The sequence below is a fragment of the Heterodontus francisci genome, chromosome 2, assembly GCF_036365525.1.
Source record: "Heterodontus francisci isolate sHetFra1 chromosome 2, sHetFra1.hap1, whole genome shotgun sequence".
Taxonomy (NCBI): domain Eukaryota; kingdom Metazoa; phylum Chordata; class Chondrichthyes; order Heterodontiformes; family Heterodontidae; genus Heterodontus; species Heterodontus francisci.
Window position 1 is genome coordinate 9818318 of NC_090372.1, and position 22920 is coordinate 9841237.

At 44.2% G+C, this 22920-nt stretch overlaps 1 protein-coding gene across 1 annotated transcript in view; it reads right to left on the reverse strand.

The window, feature by feature from the left end:
• LOC137381609 (phosphatidylinositol-3-phosphatase SAC1-like) overlaps positions 1-22920 on the reverse strand; it is an 88519-nt gene that overhangs the window by 46228 nt on the left and 19371 nt on the right. Inside the window, exons 5-7 of the mRNA XM_068054321.1 lie at positions 14074-14223; positions 11441-11500; positions 10327-10360 (exon numbers count right to left, since the gene is read on the reverse strand). Coding sequence (XP_067910422.1) covers positions 10327-10360; positions 11441-11500; positions 14074-14223 — 244 coding nt within the window. The remainder of the gene's footprint in view (positions 1-10326; positions 10361-11440; positions 11501-14073; positions 14224-22920) is intronic.

Consider the following 22920-nt stretch of genomic DNA (forward strand, 5'->3'; position numbering starts at 1 on the left):
AGGCGATTCACCAGGATGTTGCCTGGGATGGAACATTTAAGCTATGAAGAGAGGTTGGATAGGCTTGGGTTGTTTTCACTGGAGCAGAGAAGACTGAGGGGTGACCTGATCGAGGTGTACAAGATTATGAGGGGCATGGACAGGGTGGAAAGGGAGCATTTGTTCCCCTTAGTTGAAGGGTCAGTTACGAGGGGTCACAAGTTTAAGGTGAGGGGCAGGAGGTTTAAGGGGGATTTGAGGAAGGACTTTTTTTTAACCCAGGAGGGTGGCGATGGTCTGGAATGCCCTGCCTGGGAGGGTGGCAGAGGCAGGTTGCCCCACATCCTTTAAAAAAATACCTGGATGAGCATTTAGCACATCATAACATTCAAGGCTATGGGCCAAGTGCTGGCAAATGGGATTAGGTAGACAGGTCAGGTGTTTTAATGCATTGGTGCAGACTTGATGGGCCGAAGGGCCTCTTCTGCACAGCATTATTCTGTGATTCTGTGAAGACCACATGGAGGCATTCTAGATCAAAGCATTGGCACCTGCTGGATTACAAATGGTAGTTCAGTTAATTGCAAACAACATCTCACAGGTAAAACTGATGAAAGAAATACAAATTTGATGAATTGCACAATTCAATTACCTTTGATGTGCTGAGTACAACGGATATAGCACATTGTGTAACACAAATCAGGATTCTAACCTTATCTCCAATTTACAGAAAGTGCAATCAATCCTGCAGTTCATTCCCGAAGTATACTTAAAAGTTGGTCAGAACACTCATGGCTCTATATCTCAAAGATCTATCAGACTACTTGTGAAGACAGTAACATTTGTCAGTACATTATAACGTACTTTTAGAAAGCAAAATGCATAAGCACCTCACTAACTCTGGCACTGACTTCCAAGCAGAGGGTTTAAAATGTAAAATCCTAACTTTATATTGTCTCACACTTCATCTGCCCAACTAGGCAAGCTCAGATTGTCCAAAGTGGTGACAGATCACTACATATCTAAGCACTCCTATAACCATGGGAAAACAGTTGATCTCTGTCAACTCCAACTGGCAGCAGATTTTAATCAATCACATACATTGGGCAGAGGGCAATGTCATACATAGTCTCAATATTCTGGTGAAAAGGAGATGAAAGAAAAGGTACAACAATTCTGTTACAATTATTGCACAAATCTACACGATTTAGTACTACACATTTTCATCGTGATATTATTTGTTAAACCATTTTCATTGGATACCGTCAACATGAAAAAACTGGAGGTAGGTGACAGGGGTTTTAAACAAACAGACTTCATGATACGCCCTCCAAATAAAACTGGTGACAATACAACAGGTCAGGTTTCCCCTTCTTTAATATAGTGTCACTGCTCCAGGGATCAGTATTCACTTAAAAAAAATATTAAAAAGTAAATCTCTTCTGAATTTACATGCTGGGAAATCCAATAAATCCCCAGAGCACCATACAACATGTGAGGAAGCTAATCTGGTTTATAAGAAGCTTTGTAAGTTTCTCAATTAAGACTTGTTTGTTGTTAGGAATGGTGGAGTCATCATTTTATCAAAAACCCTTTTTCCATTTTAACAACCACGATAGATCTACTAGATTAATGCACTGATATAAATGTAACATTAAACTAACACTAGTACTTTGATAAATATTCTACGGCTGAACAAAGCCATACAAATTGATCCAATTTATCTTTTACCTTATTTTAAGTCCAGCGAGGGTAAACGCAACAATAAACAATGGATTGAAAAAATAGGATTTTAAATATAAAAGGCACAGCTGAAAAAGTTAAAAGAAAACACGTTGTGAAAGAGAGAAACAAGATGAAAGAGCATATGTACCCATTGTCATTTGCAATCTGTCAGCCAAATAAAGAGAGACACAGCTCTGTGGCAGTGACAGTAATGGGATGTCACCTCCAATGTGTCACGTGTTCAGAGGCATTCAAAAGGAACTACTCTTCAATAAAATCTCCATCAAGTAAGTCCATAAAGACTTTGCAGTGATTGCTACTTCAAATTCTGTACAGACTGCAATTTCTTTCCCTAATTAGGATGTGTGAACACGCACATCTGATTGACGCAACAAGTCAGTGATGAGTATAAATATACGCAATAAAAGTGACAGCAAGCAGAAAACAGCAATCAAAAGGGAAATAACAAAACGGAGGAGAAACTTAGGAATGAGAATGTTAGGACTTTTAAAAAACAAGTAATACAAGAAATAAAACTATGAATAGTAAACAGCGAAGAAAAATCAACTGAGGATAATATACTGTTGGAAGATGCCGTAATTGCAGTAATACTGAGACAGCTATGATAAAATTTGTTATATAGACATTACAATACAAGATTGTCACAGTTGTATATAACAGAGGATACATCTCATTATTAAGGAGAATGGCTTTTGCTGTCAAATCCTCATTCTGGAACCTCTTCACTAAACTTTCACCTTGTTACTTCTCTTCATACTTTCAAAAGCCATCCAAAAGCCAATGGTAAGTGCACAAGAGGTCGGAGTTACATAAACAGAAATGTTAGCAGTGGAGCACGCTTGCCACAGGGAGTGCTGAGGACATTAAAGGCTTGCTCGGGTCTGCAAAAGAAACCCGACCTGGCCAGAGTCCTTTCATTTCTTCTTGCGCCTGACCCGACCACCGGAATAAAGTTGATTATATTAAAGAGGTTGTGCTCTACCTTGGATGGAATCGCTCATTGCAGACTAGTGCAGAGTGTTTCCCGTCTTGACGTCCTGACTGTCACTGTGTCCAACCCAGCCCGACCCGAGCCAGAATGCCAGACTCAGAAGAGCAACCGACCCGAACCCAACACGTCTTCAGGTCCTGTCGGGTTCGAGTCGGGTAGCCATGCTCTAGAGGAGATGGAGTGATTTGAATATGCGGATAAGAATTTTAACATGAAGCATTGAGGGACTGGGAGCCAATGTCGGTCAGCAGGGACAGGATTAACAGGTGAATGGAACTTAGTGCAGGATAGAATGCAGCAGCAGAGTTTTGGATGAGCTTTCAAAATCTAGTACCCAAGTGTCACATCCTATAAATTTGAAGTTTGTCACCTCTTTTTAAAAGGTGGCGGCAAACACCTCATTTCACTTTCTAGATTTGCTAATCATGTGGATGGACTGCAATTACTAGTTCAGGAAAATCTTCCACTACAGTAAAGTGGGCAAGGAGAGGCGAATCAACCTTGCAAATAATTCAAAGTGAAGACTACATTAGAGCAAACACTGTAAATTCCCATGAAAAGTACTGACCAGTTTAATTTTGGTATACCAGTACATTCATGTCCTAACCAAAAGGTCATTCAAGCATAACTAGTTTGTGCAGTCATTCTGGACCCAGGCGTAGTACAGGTAGAAACACAGGAGTTACAACTGAGAGTTTAGATGCACAGCTGCACAACCACTTAAATGTTTCATTTTCAAAAAGCGTCTTCCAACATTTAAGTTTTTTTTTATTAAGTGGCTATTATGATAACAGCAGGATCTGGCTACATTTGGGTTCCCTGCAACTAAGAAAGCAGGAATAATACCTGTTGGCGTGACGATTAAGTGTAAATGGGATAATTCTGTAATTTACAAAACGAGAAAAGGTAGCAGGTTTAGCAACTAAGCTACTTTTTCATAATTAGAAAAATATCATCCAGCCTTCCAGATAATTCTACATACCTGAAAATCTTATATCTAGCATGTGCCCATCATGCCATGCCTTTCAATGGTGCCAAGATGCAACAACTGAAAGCATCACTATTTGCTTGTGGGATGTGAGCATCGCTGGCTAGGCCAGCATTTATTGCCCATCTCCAATTCCCCTTTAGGTGGTGGTGGCGAGCTGCCTTCTTGAACTTTTGCAGTCCTCGGGGTGTAGATACACCCACAGTGCTGGGAGGAAGGGAGTTCCAGGATTTTTACCCAGTGACAGTGAAGGATCGGCAATATAGTTCCAAGTCAGGACGTGTGGGGCTTGGAGGGGAACTTGCAGGTGGTGGTGTTCCCATGCATCTGCTGCTCTTGTCCTTCTAGGTGGTAGAGATCACGAGTTTGGAAGGTGCTGTTGAAGGAGCCTTGGTGAGCTGCTGCAGTGCATCTTGTAGACAGTGCACACAGCTGCCACTGTGCACCGGTGGTGGAGGATGGGATGCCAATCAAGCAAGCTTTGTCCTGGATGCTGTCGAGCTTCCTGAGTGTTGTTGGGGTTGAACTCATCCAGGCAAGTGGAGAGCATTCCAGACTTATGCTTTGTAGATGGTGGATGGGTATTGGGGAGACAGGTGGTGAGCTACTTGCCTCAGAATTCCCAGCCTGTGTCCTGCTCTTGTAGCCACAGCATTTATATGCCTGTCCAGTTCAGTTTCTGGTCAATGGTAACGCCCAGGATGTTGATAGTGGGGGATTCAGCGACAGTAATGCCATTGAATGTCAAGGGGATATGGTTAGATTGTCTCTTGTTGGAGATGGTCACTCCTGGCACTTGTGTGGCGTGAATGTTACTTGCCACTTAACAGCCCAAGCTTGGATGTCGTCCAAGCTTGCTACATGTGGACACGGGCTGCTTCAGTATCTGAGGAGTCGCAAATGGTGAACATTGTGCAATCATCAGTGAACATCCCACTTCTGACCTTATGATGGAGGGAAGGTCATTGATGAAGCAGCTGAAGATGTCTGGGCCTAGGACATTACCCTGGGGGAACTCCAGCAGTGATGCCCCGGCACAGACGATTAACCTCCAACAACTACAACCATCTTCTTTTGTGCTAGGTATAATTACAACCAGCAAAAAGTTTCCCACTCCCCACCACCACCCCCCCCCTCCTCCCACCCAATTCCCATTGATTCGAGTTTTGCTAGGACTCCTTGACGCCATAATCGGTCAAATGCTGCCTTGATGTCAAGAGCAGTCACTCTCACCTCTTGAGTTCTGCTCTTTTGTTCATGTTTGGATCAAGACTGTAATGAGGTCTGGAGCTGTGTGGCTCTGGCCAAACCCAAACTGAGCAGTGAGCAGGTTATTGCTGAGCAAGTGGGCGGCACAGTGGCTAGCACCGCAGCCTCACAGCTCCGGCGAGCCGGGTTCAATTCTGGGTACTGCCTGTGCGGAGTTAGCAAGTTCTCCCTGTGACCGTGTGGGTTTTCGCCGGGTGCTCTGGTTTCCTCCCACAGCCAAAGACTTGCAGGTTGATAGGTTATTTGGCAATTATAAATTGCCCCTAGTATGGGATGGTGGGGATGTGGTAGGAATATGGGATTAGTATAAATGGGTGGTTGATGGTTGGCACAGTCTCAGTGGGCCGAAGGGCCTGTTTCAGTGCTGTATCTCCAAATAAGTGCCACTTGATAGCACTGTCAATGACCCCTTCCATCACTTTGCTGATGATCAAGAGTAGATCGATAGGGTGGTAGTTGGCTAGGTTTGATTTGTCCTGCTGTGTGTGTACAGGACATACCTGGGCAATTTTCCACATTGCTAGGTAGATGCCAGTGTTGTAGCTGTACTGGGTGAGCTTGGCAAGGTGCGCGACTAGTTCTAGAGCACAAGTCTTCAGCACTATTGCCAGAATGTTGTCAGGGACCATAGACTTTGCAGTATCCGATGCCTTCAGCCATTTTTTGATATCACGTGGAGCGAATCAGATCACATCTGTGATGTTGGGGACCTCAGGAGGCGGCAGAGATGGATCATCCACTTGGCTCAGCCACACCCATTCCAAGTGGTCGATTCAGTGGCACCACTTGACTTGCAAAACAAGCACAAGTAGAACAGCAGAGTCAGAGTTATACAGCACAGAAACAGGCCCTTCAGCCCATTGTGTCAGTGCCAGCCATTAAGCACACATCTATTCTGATCCCACCTTCCAGCACTTGGCCCGTAGCCTTGTCTGCTATGGCATTTCAAGTGCTCATCAAAATACTTCTTAAATGTTGTGAGGGTTCCTGCCTCTACCACCCCTTCAGGCAGTGTGTTCCAGATTCCAACCACCCTCTGCGTGAAAAAAAAACTTTTCCTCCAACCCCCTCCCCCTTACCTTAAATCTATGCCCTCTGGTTATTGACACCTCTGCTATAGGAAAACATTTCTTCCCATCTACCCGTTCTAGGGCCCTCATAAATTTTTTATACCTCAATCAGGTCCCCCCTCAGCCTTTCCTGCTCTAAGGAAAACAACCCCAGCCGATCTAGTCTCTAGTCATAGCTGAAATGCTCCAGCCCAGGCAACATCCTGGTGAATCTCCTCTGCACCCTCTCCGGTGCAATCACATCCTTCCTATAGTGTGGTGACTAGAACTATGCACAGTACTCCAGCTGTGGACGAACTAGCATTTTATACAGCTCCACAACTTCCCTGCTCTTATTAGCCGAGGCATAGCGTATAAACACAAGTATCCCAAATACCTTCCTAACCACCTTATCTACTTGTGCTGCTGCCTTCAGTGACCTATGGACAAGTACACCAAGGTCCCTCTGACCTTCAGTACTTCCTAGGGTCCTACCATCCATTGTACATTCCCTTGCCTTGTTAGTCCTCCCAAAATGCATCGCCTCACACTTCTCAGGATTAAATTCCATTTGCCACTGCTCTGCCCATCTTACCAACCCATCCATATCGTCCTGTAATTTAAAGCTTTCCTCCTCACTATTTACGACACCAATTTTCGTGTCATCTGCGAACTCACCGATCATACCTCCTATATTCACGTCCAAATCATTAATATACACTACAAACTGCAAGCGTCCCAGCACAGACCCGTGATACACCGGTCACAGGCTCCCACTCGCAAAAACAACCCTCAACCATCACCCTCTTCTCCTGCCACTAAACCCATTTTGGAGCCAAATTGCCCTGGATCCCAAGGGCAATTACATTCTTGACCAATCTCCCGTGCGGGACCTTATCAAACGCCTTACTTAAGTCCATGCAGACTACATCAACAGCTTTACCCTCATCTACACATCTAATCACCTCTTCGTAAAATTCAGTCAGGTTTGTTAGACATGATCTCCCCCTGACAAAGCCATGCTGACTATCCCTGATTAATCCCTCCCTCTCCGTGGAGATTAAACCTGCCCCTCAGACTTTTTTTTCCCCCAATAGTTTCCCTACCACTGATGTTAGACTCACTGGATTGTAATTACTTGGTTTATCCCTGCTATTCTTCTTGAATAATGGTACCACATTTGCTGTCCTCCAGTCCTCTGGCCCTTGTTGTCTCCACCCTTGCCTCACAGAACAGCCCCGGGATACGTCTCATCTGGGCCCAAGGATTTATCTCCTTTTAAGCCTGCTAAAACTGCTAATACCTCCTCCCTTTACACAATTCCCCTCCCTGATCTCTACACCTACATCGCCCTTCTCCACAGTGAAGGGTGATGAAAAATCATTTAAAACCTCACCTACGTCCTCCGGCTCCACACAGATTGCCACTTTGGTTCCTACTCTTACCCTGGTTATCCTCTTGCCCTTAATACACTTATAAAAATGCCTTGGAATTTTCCTTTATCTTGCCCAGTGTTTTTTCATGCCCCCTCTTCGCTCTCCTAATTACTTTAAGTATCCTCCTACACTTCCTTTACTCCTCTAGGGCCTCTGCTATTTTCAGTGTTCTGAAGCTGCCATAAGCCTTTTATTTAAAAAAACTATCCAATCCTCTATATCCCTGGACATCCAGGGTTCGCAGGACTTGTTAGTCCTACCCTTCACCTTTACGGGAACATGTTGAGCCTGAACTCTTTCCTTTTTGAATGACTCCCACTGGTCTGTTGCAGTCTTTCCTACAAGTAGCCGCTCCCAGTCAACTTTGGCCAGATCCTGTTTTATCATATTGAAATCAACCTTCCCCCAATTCAGTACCTTTATTTCCCGTCCATCTTTCTCCTTTTCCATAACTACCTTAAATCTTACAGTTATGGTCAATATCCCCAAAATGCTCCCCCACTGACACTTCTACCACTTGTCTGGCTTCATTCCCTAGGATTAGGTCCAGCACCGCCCCTTCTCTTGTAGGACTTTCTACATGCTGGCTCAAAAAGCTCTCCTGTATGCGTTTTAAGAATTCCGCCCCTTTTAAGCCTTTTGCACTAAGACTATCCGAGTTAATATTGGGGAAGCTGAAATCCCCTATTACCTTATTTTTACACCTCTGAGATTTGCCTACATATCTACTCCTCTCTCTCCCTGACTGTTTGGAGGCCTGTAGTACACTTCCAGCCAAGTGCTTGCTCCCTTTTTGTTTGTGTTCTACCCATATGGCCTCATTTGAGGAACCTAAGATGTCATCCCTCCTTACTGCAGTAATTGACTCCTTGATCAACAGTGCAATGTCACCTCTTTTATACCGCCCCTCATCATACCTGAAGATTCTACACCCTGGAATATTGAGCTGCCAGTCCTGCCCTTCCCTCAACCATGTCTCTGTGATAGCAATATCATATTCCATGTGTTTATCAACGCCCTCAATTCATCTGCCTTACTGTAAGACTCCTTGTGTTAAAACAAATGCAATCCAGCCTTGCATTATTCGCTTGTGCCTTAACAGGTCTATATTTGCTCTGCCTTCCAGACTGACTTGATTTCTGTTCTATATTTGGCTGTGCCTCACCCCCTACTGTACCTCCACTCTGTATCTTATCCCCCTGCCAAATTAGTTTAAATTACCCCCCAACAGTTGCGCAGTGGTTAGCACCGCAGCCTCACAGCTCCAGGGACCCGGGTTCGATTCTGGGTACTGCCTGTGCGGAGTTTGCAAGTGCTCCCCGTGACCGCGTGGGCTTTCGCCGGGTGCTCCGGTTTCCTCCCACAGCCAAAAGACTTGCAGGTGATAGGTAAATTGGCTGTTGTAAATTGCCCCTAGTGTAGGTAGGGGGTAGTGAATATGGGATTACTGTAGGGTTAGTATAAATGGGTGGGTTGTTGGTTGGCACAGACTCAGTGGGCCGAAGGGCCTGTTTCAGTGCTATATCTCGAAAATAAAAAAAAATAAAATAAAAAACCCGCACAAAACAGCACTGGCAAACCTCCCAGCAAGGATGTTGGTCCCGTTCCAGTTCAGGTGCAACCTGTCCAACTTGGATAGATCTCCCCTTCGCCTGAAACAGACCCAGTGATCCAGGAAACTAAAACCCTCCATCCTGCACCATCTCCTCAACCACTCATTCATCCGCTTTATCCTCCTATTCCTATACTCACTAGCATGTGGCACCAGGAGTAATCCAGAGATTACAACATTTGCAGTCCTGCTTTTTAATATGCTACCTAGCTCCATAAATTCTTGTTGCAGGACCTCATCCCCCTTTCTACCCATGTTGCTGGTACCAATGTGAACCACGACCTCTGACTGTTCACTCTCCCCCTTCAGAATGACCTGCAGCTGCTCCTCGACATCCTTGACCTGAGCACTGGGGAGGCAACATACTATCCTGGAGTCACGTTTGCAGCCACAGAAACGCCTATCTGTACCCTTTAAGATAGAATTCCCCATAACTATAGCTCTCCCACTCTTTCCCCCCCCCCTTACCGTGCAGCTGAGTCACCCATGGCACAACAGACTTGGCTCTTGCTGCTTCCCCGAGAAGCTATCTGCCCCAACAGTAACCAAAGCAGAAAACCTGCTAGAGGGAGATGGACCCAGGTGACTCCTGCACTACCTGCCCAGTTCTTAGAGTCTGCCTGGTGGTCACCCATTCCCTTTCTGCCAGAGCAGTCTCTACCTGCAACGTGACCACCTCCCTGTATACGCTATCCACGATGATCTCAGCCTCGCGGATGCTCCAGTGTCCCCAGCTGCCTCTCCAGATCCGAAACGCAGGCTTAGGAGTAGCTGCAGCTGGACTCACTTCCTGCACACGTGTTCGCTCTGGACATTGGAAGTGTCCCTGACTTCCCACATTGCACAGGAGGAGCACTCCATGCCGCTGAGATGCCCTACCATGACTTACCCTTAAAATTACTCAAAAATTTGAGATTTACACTAAATGACCTTGATTCCCTAAAAACCACTACTTACTATATAAAAAGTTAGTAATAATTACTAGTAATTAATAAATTACACTAACTTAAAAAACCACACTTCAGCAGCACTAACCTCATCACTTATAAAATAGTTTGAGGTCTTCTTTAAAAAAGAACTTTCTCTCCCTTGATTTTTTAAAGCTATTTACAGGCACTAACCCAAGCAATCAGCTTACAGATTTCCCATGTAGTAGTAAACAACAATGCATTATCTCCTACTATTGCCAATTTACACTTTGCCCAGACATTTTGATTTACAATCCCAATTGCCATCACCATTTTGGAAAAGGATACAGCCATGAATCACTGGAACAGCAAACCTATGAAGCTGTTGAGAAAAGAATGAATTAATTCAGCTGTGAATGCTTGGGGACTGGACAGATCATAATATTTGCTAACTGACAACTGGGAGTGCAATCCTTTGATTTATGGTAATTTTAACAAAAATGGTGGCCAGAGTTCAACAAGGGAAGATGCCAAGTCAAATATTCATAGTGTAAGACAAAAGGTGACAAGATGGCTAGGGTTTTTGGAAAGAAATTCCAGTGCCTGAATCTAAGGATAGTGGACAGTTCAAAACAATTGTTATGTTCTGTACAAAATTTCTGTGGAAACAATGAGATTGAGACACTGTCAAGGGACAACATCCTAATTGGAATGGAATTCTAGCCAAGCCGCACCTCTTTAAAAAAAAAACACCACTGTATTGCTTCAATGCTTTTGGTCTAAAGGGAGACATTTAAAGTGCTCACAATCATAATATATCTGCTGTGGTCTTCAAGAATTTTTTGACCTAGTGTAATAACAGCACTACCACATTTAACAGCACACTCATTCTTAAAATACATGTCAGCAAAATAGTACAATTCTCCTTATAAGATCTGTATTCTGCATTTATGAGAGTGTACAACTCAATCATACATTTTTCCTCATCACTGTTTCCCCTACACATTTTAAAACAAACACAGATTCACTAACAACTCAGTCTCAAGCCCACAAATTGAGAATGCTTAAAGGAAAACTGATGGAACAGTTTCTCTTGCTCCATGTGGTTTTTATTGTCAATGCTGTTGACTAAGACTACGGCTAGATCAGTTCATTTCAACATCGACTTCAATGCAGATTTCTTAACACACTGCTTGATTCAGCAGGCCTGGCCTAATGTGACCGTAATACAAATGCATTGATTGCTGCACAATATTGACTGCAAACGGAGATCGATTTTTAACAGTATTAGCTAAAATGTTAATGCAGGTAGGGAATTAGCTTTCTATTGGGAATGCTTCTGGAAATAGTGAGATGAATTACACACCAGTCGTCTGTCCTTTCAGCAGTATGGGGGTAGATAGCATGGTTTCTTTTCGTGCTGTATCATTCTAAACAAAAACTACATTACCAGACAGCTCACCTCTGGCTGTGCAGCAAACTCCCGCAGGAGGTGCCCATTCCATACAAAGCGTTGGTCCGCCTGCAAGGATAATGTCACTGTAAACACAGGTACGAGGTAAACATCCCCATGGCACTCTGTTTAATTGGATAAATGAAGCTTGGTGATAAAAACTCAAACTTGCAATAATCGACATTCAAGAAGATAGGCTTACCTTGCTATATCTTTCCTCATGTGGATATGGCAGGATAGCCCATGATAAAAGCACCTTGATCAAAACCAACACTACAGGATGGTGCCGACCAGCATTTTAAGAACAAATCCAGCAGCCTAATGGCGGCTCTAGAGAGTTAACAGAGGCAATACGAAAGCACCGAGTGATATTTTTCTGTTAAATAGTTGATGTTATTGCTTGTCTGTGTACCAGACTTGCAAAAGCAGATATGTGGTTGGCAATACAATCAATCCATTCCTCATCGAGATATCCCAAAATTACTCCATATCCCAGGTACAAATAAAAAAAAAAAAAGTGAGGATTTGATCATTTTTAACTCAGAGCTTGGTAGACTCTCTACTGCTAAAGTCAATCTCAAAGCACTAGCATGGCTGATAACTACCGTGGGTTACTGTAGGCAATCAAATCCAGGCGACAATGATTTAGACGCATCTTCAGATGGAGCACCCACATTTACATTGTTAGAATCTGTATCATCTTTCATAACTGCCATTATTAGAGACTGATCTTGGTCAATTAACTTGAGTTAAGTCTAGTTCAGAACCAGATGCATTTGCTGTGGTACTTTCTAACTTCTATGCGTTGGATCCCAACCTCATTCCGTTTAGAAACCTGCAATGATTGGTTGGTGTGGAACACTTTCATGCCATCACCTGGAGTAGATAAAACCCAGGCCATACACTTGGAAAGGAATGTGGTTTAAAAAAAAATGAACTGCAAGATAAACATTTGTACAAAATAAAACACTAAAATTTGATGCATTTGAAAAGATATTGCTGTAAAATCTTGGATATTGAAATACTTTACAGTGCATTATTTTGTCTAACAATCCATGAATTTTGTTTTAGATCGATCAATACTTAATATTGGTTATGCAGCATCTGAGCTGCAGTACTGAAGACTTGTGCTCCAGAACGAGACAGGCCTCTAGCCAAGCTTCATCAGTACAACTACAACACTGATATATACCTGACAATGCAGAGAATTGCCCAGGTATGTCCTGTCCACAAACAACAGGGCAAACCCAATCAGCCAATTACCACCCCATCAGTCTACTCTCAATCAGCAAAGTGGTGGAAGGTAATCATCCACAGTGCTATCAAGCAGTCCTTACTCACCAATAGCCTGCTCACCGACTCTCAGTTTGTGCTCTAACAGGATCACTCGGCTGCAGACCTCATTACAGCCTCTGTCCAAACACAAACAAAAAACAAGAGCTGAATTCCAGAGGTGAAGTGACTGTGAATACCTTTGGCCTCAAGGCAGCATTTGTCTAAGCCCTAGTAAAACTGAAATCTATGGGAAAATTGGGAGAACTCTTCTCTGGCCAGAGTCATGCTCAGCACAAAGGAAGATAGTCGTGGTTGTTGGAGGCCAATCATCTCAGATCCGGGACATTGCTGCAGGAGTTCCTGCAATGTCTTAGGCCCAACCATCTTCAGCTGCTTCATCAATGACTGACTTTCCTTCAGCATTAAGTCAGAAGTGGGGTTGTTCGCTGACAATTGCAGTGTTCAGTCCCATTAGCAATGCCTCAGATAATGAAGTAGTGTGTGCCACATGCAGCAAGACCTGGACAACTTTCAGGACTGGTAAGTGGCAAGTAACATTCATGCCACACAAGTGTTAGTCAATAACTATCTCCAACAAGAGAAATTCTAACCACCTCCCCTTGACATTCAACAGCATTGCCATTGTCAAATTCCCCACCAAACATCCTTGGGGTCACCAATGACCAGAAACTAAACTGGAGCAGCCACATAACTGCCATGCTAAGAGATCAGAAACTGGGTATTCTGCAGCGAATAACCCAACTCCCAATTGCCCAAAATCTGTCCACCATCTACAAGGCACAAGTCAGGAGTGTGATGGAATACTCTCCACTTGCCTGGATGGGTGCAGCTCGAACAACACTCAAGAAGCTCGACACCATCAAAGACAAAGCAGCCTGCTTGATCGGCACACCATCTACCACCTTAAACATTTACTCACGCCATTACTGGCACATAGTGGCAGCAGCGTGTACCATCTACAAGATATGATGCAGCAACTCGCCAAGGCTCCTCCAACAGCACCTGCCAAACCTGCGACCTCAGCCATCAGATGGAAGGGAACACCACCACCTGCAAGTTCCCCCCCAAGTCACCCACCATCTGACTTAGAAATATATCACCATTCCTTCATCAACATTAGAACTTCCTACCTAACAGCACCTCCACCTTCGAGGGCAATAATGCTGGCCTTGTCAATGATGACCACATTCCATGAATGAATGTAAAAAAATGCCCGACTACCATTTTGGAAATACTCCTGTAGGACATGTAGCACTGGTTTGCAAAATGTATTCCTGACCATAGTTTGTAACTCTAAATGCAAACTATACACTTCAACAAGAGGAAGATGAATGAGATGACCTTACCCTTTCCAACAGTGTCATCTCTTGGAACTCTGGACTGGTGTTGGCTAATCGCTGTAAAGTGTGAGTAAGGTCATAGGTCATGGAGAAGTAAAATCCATCAGTGTTAAGAACATTGTTGAGCATCGCCAAGAAGGTCTTGTTATCTAGCATCTGTTGGACAAAAACAAACTAACATTTGGTCGTGAACTTTTTTCAACACTGTTACTATGATGGGGGACAAAGTACAGCATTTGAGGGGAAGAATTTGGTGTCACATTACTCCAAACCTTTAGAACATAGAACAGTACAGGCCCTTCGGCCCACGATGTTGTGCCGACCCTTTAAACCTACTCGAAGATCAAACTACCTACATACCCTTCATTCTACTATCATCCACGTACCTATCCAAGAGTCGCTTAAATGTCCCTAATGTATCTGCTTCTACCACCACTGCTGGCAGTGCATTCCACGCACCCACCACTCTCTGTGTAAAGAACCTACCTCTGACATCTCCCCGAAAACTTCCTCCAATCACCTTAAAATTATGCCCCCTGGTGATAGTCCTTTCCGCCCTGGGAAAAAGTCTCTGGCTATCCACTCTATCTATGCCTCTCATCATCTTGTACACCTTTATCAAGTCACCTCTCATCCTTCTTCGCTCCAATGAGAAAAGCCCTAGCTCCCTCAACCTTTCTTCATAAGACATGCCCTCCAGTCCAGGCAGCATCCTGGTAAATCTCCTCTGCACCCTCTCTAAAGCTTCCACATCCTTCCTATAATGAGGCGACCAGAACTGAACACAATATTCCAAATGTGGTCTAACCAGGGCTTTATAGAGCTGCAGCATAACCTCGCGGCTCTTAAACTCAATCCCCCTGTTAATGAAAGCCAACACCCCATACGATGGCGTCTTTTAAGATGTATCTAGACAGATACATGAATGGGCAGGAAGAAAAGAGATACAGACCCTTAGAAAATAGGCGACATGTTTAGATAGAGGATCTGGATCGGCGCAGGCTTGGAGGGCCGAAGGGCCTGTTCCTGTGCTGTAATTTTCTTTGTTCTTTGTTCTTAACAACCCTATCAACTTGGGTGGCAATTTTGAGGGATCTATGGACATGGACCCCAAGATCCCTCTGTTCCTCCACACTGCCAAGAATCCGGTCTTTAAGCCTGTATTCTGCATTCAAATTCGACCTTCCAAAATGAATCACTTCACACTTTTCCAGGTTGAACTCCATCTGCCACTTCTCAGCCCAGCTCTGCATCCTGTCAATGTCCCGTTGCAACCTACAACAGCCCTCCAAACTATCCACAACTCCAGCAACCTTTGTGCCATCGGCAAACTTACTAACCCAGCCTTCCACTTCCTCATCCAAGTCATTTATAAAAATCACAAAGAGCAGAGGTCCCAGAACAGATCCCTGCGGAACACCACTGGTCACCGAGCTCCAGGCTGAATACTTTCCATCTACTACCACCCTCTGTCTTCTATGGGCCAGCCAATTCTGTATCCAGACAGCCAAATTTCCCTGTATCCCATGCCTCCTTACTTTCTGAATGAGCCTACCATGGGGAACCTTATCAAACGCCTTGCTAAAATCCATATACACCACATCCACTGTTCTTCCATCAATGTGTTTTGTCACATCTTCAAAGAATTCAATAAGGCTTGTGAGGCATGACCTGCCCCTCACAAAGCCATGCTGACTGTCTCTAATCAAACCATGCTTTTCCAAATAATCATAAATCTGGTGTCTCAGAATCCTCTCCAATAATTTGCCCACTACCGACGTAAGACTGACTGGTCTGTAATTCCCAGGGTTATCCCTATTCCCTTTCTTGAACAAGGGAATAACATTTGCCACCCTCCAATCATCCGGTACTACTCCAGTGGACAGTGAGGACGCAAAGATCGCCAAAGGCGCGGCAATCTCTTCCCTTGCTTCCCGTAATAACCTTGGGTATATCCCGTCTGGCCCCGGGGACTTATCTATCCTCATGTCTTTCAAAATTTCCAGCACATCCTCCTTCAGCCTGTTCCACGCTGTCCTCACAAACGAACAGGTCCCTCTCACTAGTGAATACTGAAGCAAAGTATTCATTTAGGACCTCCCCTACCTCCTCCGACTCCAGGCACAAGTTCCCTCCACTATCCCTGATCGGCCCTACCCTCACTCTGGCCGTCCTCTTGTTCCTCACATAAGCGTAGAACGCCTTGGGATTTTCCTTAATCCTACCCGCCAAGACTTTTTCATGTCCCCTTCTAGCTCTCCTAAATCCATTCTTCAGTTCCTTCCTGGCTACCTTGTAACCCTCCAGAGCCCTGTTTGATCCTTGCTTCCTCAACCTTAAGTAAGCTTCCTTCTTCTTGACTAGCTGTTCCACATCTCTTGTCATCCAAGGTTCCTTCACCCGACTATCCCTTCCTTGCCTCATCGGGACAAACCTATCCAGTAGTTGCAGCAAGTGCTCCCTAAACAACCTCCACATTTCTGTCGTGCATTTCTCGGAGAACATCTGTTCCCAATTTAAGCTCCCCAGTTCCTGCCTAATAGCATTGTAATTCCCCCTCCCCCAATTAAATATTTTCCCATCCCGTCTGCTCCTATCCCTCTCCATGACTATAGTAAAGGTCAGGGAGTTGTGATCACTATCACCGAAGTGCTCTCCCACCAAGAGATCTGCCACCTGGCCTGGTTCGTTGCCAAGCACCAAATCCAACAGAGCCTCCCCTCTAGTCGGTCTATCTACATATTGAGTCAGGAAACCTTCCTGGACACACCTGACAAAATCTGATCCATCCAAACTATTTGCACTAAGGAGGTTCCAATCAATATTAGGGAAGTTGAAGTCACCCATGACAACAACCCTGTTACTTCTGCACCTTTCCAAAATCTGCCTCCCAATCTGTTCCTCCATGTCTCTGTTGCTATTGGGGAGGGGGGGGGGGGGGGGGGGTCTATAGAAAACTCCCACTAAAGTGACTGCTCCTTTCCTGTTTCTGACTTCCACCCATACTGACTCAGTGGACAAACCCTCCTCGACGACCTCCCTTTCTGCCTTTAGTAATATCTCAGTCATACAAATATAAAATGGACTCAGCACAAAATGAGTTGCATGGGTTAACAAACTGCTTCACTGACTATTAGTGTTTTAACACAGATTAAGTGGTGGAGGAACCAATGTAACTGAATTCGAACAGATTTTGTACACTTGGCTCAGTGGCAGTACTCATGCTTCCAAGTCAAAAGGTCATGGGTTCAAGGTCCACTTACATGCAATGTCATGGAGGATCAACTTGTATTTTACAGATATTTACACTGTTGAAGTATTACACCATGTAATGCACATTCTATTAATCTACTGCTAAAGTGGATCTCTGAATAATCCTCAGCCTGAAAGCCTAATTGCTATAAGTAAATAGAATCAGAGGTCACTCAGAGTTTAACTCTGCAGTCAAGGACCTTAACTAGTTGGGACATGCTCATCCATTTCAGGTTGTAGCTGAAAAGCATTGAGCATTAAGATTATTTTTGCATCTGTAACAGATGCATCTGTGCGAACCAATATACTGTTTTTTTAAAAAAAACATTTCAATTAACGTTTGAATGGATGAATATATGCACTCTAGACATTTTTAAGGCAGTATTTTTACAATCTGCAGAGACACTAAATTGGTGATTGCATTACTCCATAGAAACATAGAAAATAGGAGTAGGCCATTTGGCCCTTCGAGCCTGCTCTGCCATTCATTATCATAGCTGATCATCCAACTCAGTAACCTGTTCCAGCTTTCGCTCCATACCCTTTGATCCCTTTAGACCCAAGAGCTATATCTAACTCCTTTTTCAAAACATTCAATGTTTTCGCCTCAACTGCTTTCTGTGGTAGCGAATTCCACAGGCTCACCATTCTCTGGGTGAAGTAATTTCTCCTCATCTCAGTCCTGAAAGGTTTACCCCGTATCCTCAGACTATGACCCCTAGTTCTGGACTCCCCCACCATCGGGAACATCCTTCCTCCATCTACCCCGTCAAGTCCTGTTAGAATTTTATAGGTTTCTATGAGATACCCCCCTCACTCTTCTGAACTCCAACGAATATAATCCTAACTGACTCAATCTCTCCTCATACGTCAGTCCTGCCATCCCAGGAATCAGTCTGGTAAACCTTCGCTGCACTCCCTCTATAGCAAGAATATCCTTCCTCAGATAAGGAGACCAAAACTGCACACAATATTCCAGGTGTGGCCTCACTAAGGCCCTGTATAATTGCAGCAAGACATCCCTGCTCCTGTACTCGAATCCTCTCGCTATGAAGGCCAACATACCATTTGCCTTTTTTACCACATGTTGCACCTGCATGCTTCCTTTCAGTGACTGGTGTACGAGAACACCCAGGTCTTGCTGCATATTCCCCTCTCAATTTATAGCCGTTCAGATAACAATCTGCCTTCCTGTTTTTGCTACCAAAGCGGATAACCTCACATTTATTCACATTATACTGCATCTTCCATGCATTAGCTCACTCACTCAACTCGTTCAAATCACCCTAAAGTCTCTCTGCATCCTCCTCACAACTCACCCTCCCACCCAGTTCTGTGTTATCTGCAAATCTGGAGATATTACATTTCGTTCCCTCATCTAAATAATTAATGTGTATTGTGAATAGCTGGGGTCCTAGCACCGATCCCTGGGGTACCCCACTAGTCACTGCCTGCCATTCGGAAAAAGACCCATTTATCCCTACTCTTTGTTTCCTGTCTGCCAACCAATTTTCCATCCATCGCAATGCACTACCCCCAATCCCATGCGCTTTAATTTTACATGCTAATCTCTTGTGTGGGACTTTGTCGAAAGCCTTCTGAAAGTCCAAATAAACCACATCCACTGGCTCCCCCTCATCAACTCTACTAGTTGCATCCTTGAAGAATTCTAGTAGATTTGTCAAGCATGATTTCCCTTTCGTAAATCCATGCTGACTCTGCCCGATTCTACCACTGTTCTCCAAGCTGAAATAAAACTTGGATTCCAATAGTGAATGGGCAGTGTGCTGACCACCCAGCACCAAAACATCAGACATTTCAGACAAGTTGAGCCAAGTACAGACAGGTCATGTAAGAAGTCTGGATTATGGGCATACGTTACTTCCAATCTCGTGAAGCCGACGTATATTTTAGAAGGAACTATAAAGTGCAGCCTTCAGCAGTCAGCATAGCATGCCACCATGTGGCAAAGTGCTGTAACATCATTTAGAATTTAGCTTAGAAGTCAAAAACTTATAAACAGAGCAAGCATTTGGGTATAGTAATTTACCCCCCCAAAAAATTTCAAAATGGCGATTTCTCAATTGAACACCTGGATATTAGAAGATCTGAGATTCAATTTCCAAGGTTTAGATAGGAGTGCAACAACTGGACCTTGAGCTCGGTAACCCAAGTTCCTGCTAATACATAAATATGTAATAATGCCACACTGAAAGAATAATGATAGATTATCTCACAGACATGGAGGGATGATGAACTAGTATAGATAAATATCTCCACACATGCACAAGGCCTCCATGAGTTCTATAGCACGTTAATCCATGTAATGTGCAATATATTGAGGGTCACTGACGTAAGAAAGTTAAATTGTTTTATTAATATCAATTATTCGCTTTGATGGTTATATACAGGTTTAATTGTGCACTATACCACTTTTTTCTGAAAGCAAAGAATAATTAGGAAGGTGGTAGGGAAGATGAACCAGGTTCAGAAGAAAAAGGAATATGCATTTGTATAGCACCTTCCATGATGTCAGAATATCTCAAGTAGCTGTGCTTGGCAGGGCTGAGGGTGGGTACCTGGGCTTGGGTAGAAGCTAGGGGCGGCTATGGACACATTTATATTGGGGAAGACTGGTGCTAGATTTTAACAACAAAGAGAGTGTTCTGGGAGGAGCAGGTACAGTTGCCAAGTGGCAGAATGGTTTGCAAAAAAAATGGAACAGGAAGCTTGGGTGGGATAGTACAGTTTGGGGTCACAAGACGTAAAAATGGGAGGGAACTTCAAGTATCTGGGTGTACATGTATAGGGATTCCTGGAGTTTGGACATTGAGGCAGTCTTGGGTCCTGTATTAAGATGGTGGACACACAAATCCAGAAGTACTGGGAGGCGTTTCTGGGTTATGGGAGCACAAGGAAAAGTAAAAAGTTCCTGGGATATTGGAGTACTGAGAAGGCAAATGTCCAGGCACACTGGAGCTATGAGAGTGAGGTACTTCAGTGGTGGGAACAGGATCCTGGGAACTTGGCGCAGTGGAGTGGAGGGGTCTGTAGGAGTAATGGGGAGGTGTACCTCAATGCGAGACCAGTGTGAGGGAGCAAGACAGTGCTGGGTAGAAGTGTACAGGAGCATTAAGGAGTCAGCTTTGGTTCAGACACAAGATCTGACTGTATTAGCAGGGAATGGGACAGAGACAGGCTACCATAACATTGAGGTGAAGAAGGGAGCCAAGGTAGCATCCCATCCCACACCACTCTGCTATGTTTGCAGTACTGGTGTGTCTCACTCAACAAGCAGCCATTGTCAAGTTCCCAGCCTTCACTCAGGAAATAGCTTTTAAGTGGTTTGGAAGTGAATTCAGCAGAGTTCAGACACAAGGTCATCGATCTGAAACGGTTAACTCTGTTGTGCTCTCCACAGACACTGCCCAACCCGCTGAGTATTTTGAGCATTTACTGTTTTTATTTCAGATTTCCAGCATCCATTTTGGAAGTGCACGCTGCCCTTCGAAGTCATTTAAAAGTACATCCCTGCAAACAGCTGGAAATGCGGAATAGAAACAGCCTCCCAGTCAAAAGGATGAGGCAGAATGGTATATGGGAATGTATTCTTTCTCTTTCACCATTTCTTTAGTCTAATGTACCTGCCCCTTCTTCCTCACCACCAGCCTCTTGTGCATATTTCCCAACACAACCAAACAGCCTCTCCCTTCTGCTGCTGCAGGGCAGGACCTGTTTTGTCAGATTTGCTGGTTTCCCAGTGCTGAGAAGCTGACACTTCAATTTTGAAGGCACTCATAGTGCTTATAATGCATTTGTTGACAGTTTCCTGGTACTGGGAAAAGAATGAAGAGGATAAAAGGAGGAAAAGGAGTGGGGAGTGCCCAGAGAGGCAGCAGAGCGGAGCCACACCACCAGAAACTGGAGCATGTGCAAGTCAAAGGCCAGTCAAGGCCTGCAACGTTGGAAGTGGGAGGAGTTGCAGAGGCGGGTGGGTCAGGAGAGGTTATGAGGAGGATTAGCAACAAGGTGAACATTATAATGGACAGAGGGGACAGGTAAACAACACTGTGGGAAAAGGAGAGTCTGTAGCAAAGGAAATAAAGTTGGTGGGGTTGTTCAGTGTTACTGCTACACCACCTAACTTCTGGAGAGCACAAACAATAACTTGCGTTTATATAGCACCTTTCACATAGTAAAACGTCTCAAGGCATTTCACAGGAGCAAAATTTGGCATCAAGCCACAAAGAGATATTAGGCCAGATGACCAAGAGCTTGGTCAAAGAGTTAGTTTTAAAGGAAGAGAGAGAGCTCGAAGGAGGGAATTCCAAAGCTTAGGGTCTTGGCAGCTAACAGCATTAATGCCAATGGGAGTGATTAAAAATCGGGGATATACAGGAGGCCAGAATTGGAAGAGCAGATATTTCGGAGGGTTGTAAGGCTGGAGGTGGTAAAGGGAAGTATATGATGAGTCATAGAGTTACAGTCATTACGGCACAGGAGGCGGCCATTTGGCCCATCGAGTCCATGGCGACTCTCCCTACAGCAATCCAGTCAGTTCCATCCCCCCGCTCTATCCCTGCAAGTTTTTTTCTCAAGTGCCCATCCAATTTCCTTTCAAAATCATTGATTGAGGTTGGTGGAAGCAGAAACATAGGCAGTAAGTTCCAGGTCATTACCACTCACTACATTAATTCTGCCTCACATCTTTCCCCACACCCCCCCACAGCTCTTGCCTAAAATCTTAAATCAGTGTCCTAGGCCTTATACAAAATCAGCTAACAGGAACAGCTTTTGTCTATCTTGTCCAAACTTGCATAATCTTGTACATCTCTATCAAATCTCCCCTTAATCTCCTTTGCTCCAAAGAAAATAACCCAGCTTCTTCAGCCTAACCTTGTAGCTAAAATCTCTCACCCCTGGAACTATTTTGATAAATCTCCTCTGCATTCTCTCAAGGACACTCCTAAAGTGGTGACCAGAACTGCACGCAATATTCTACTTGTGGGCTAACCAGAGCTTTATGAATCCCTCCTCCCTGTATTTTCTATTTGTGTGAGATAATTAACCTGACACTCTTATAAAACTGGCATCTATTGTTTAAAGAGAAAAGCAAAAACACACTTCATTTATGCTCAATTTCAGACTCAAAGTCAACTTGCCTCCCTACATCCTTGCTCAGAGCAAGCCACTGTGCTCTGATTGGCTGGCATGAGCTGAGCGAGTGGCTAGGTTGAGTAAGCAGTCTCAATTCCTCCATCAAATAGTGAAACATTCAATAGTAACTCAGACTGCAGCTCGGGCACAGGTTGTGGTGCGCATTCCAATGGTGGCCGCCATAGTTAAGCGGCAAATAACCCAAGGAACTGGACCATTGATCATTGGCATAAAATGCTATGTTATCAGTGTCAAGGTAAATAAGATACTTATCGGAGTGCCTCCAGTTTACAGAAGAATAAAAATGCAATTTGGAGATTGAGGAATCAAGTCACATTGGTCAATTAGACTTTTCTCAGAGGAAATCCACACGTCTACAGTGTTTTCTCCCCGTCCCATTTCCCCATGCTCATGTACAGCTGTGACCGTGGGTGCACTAGGAAA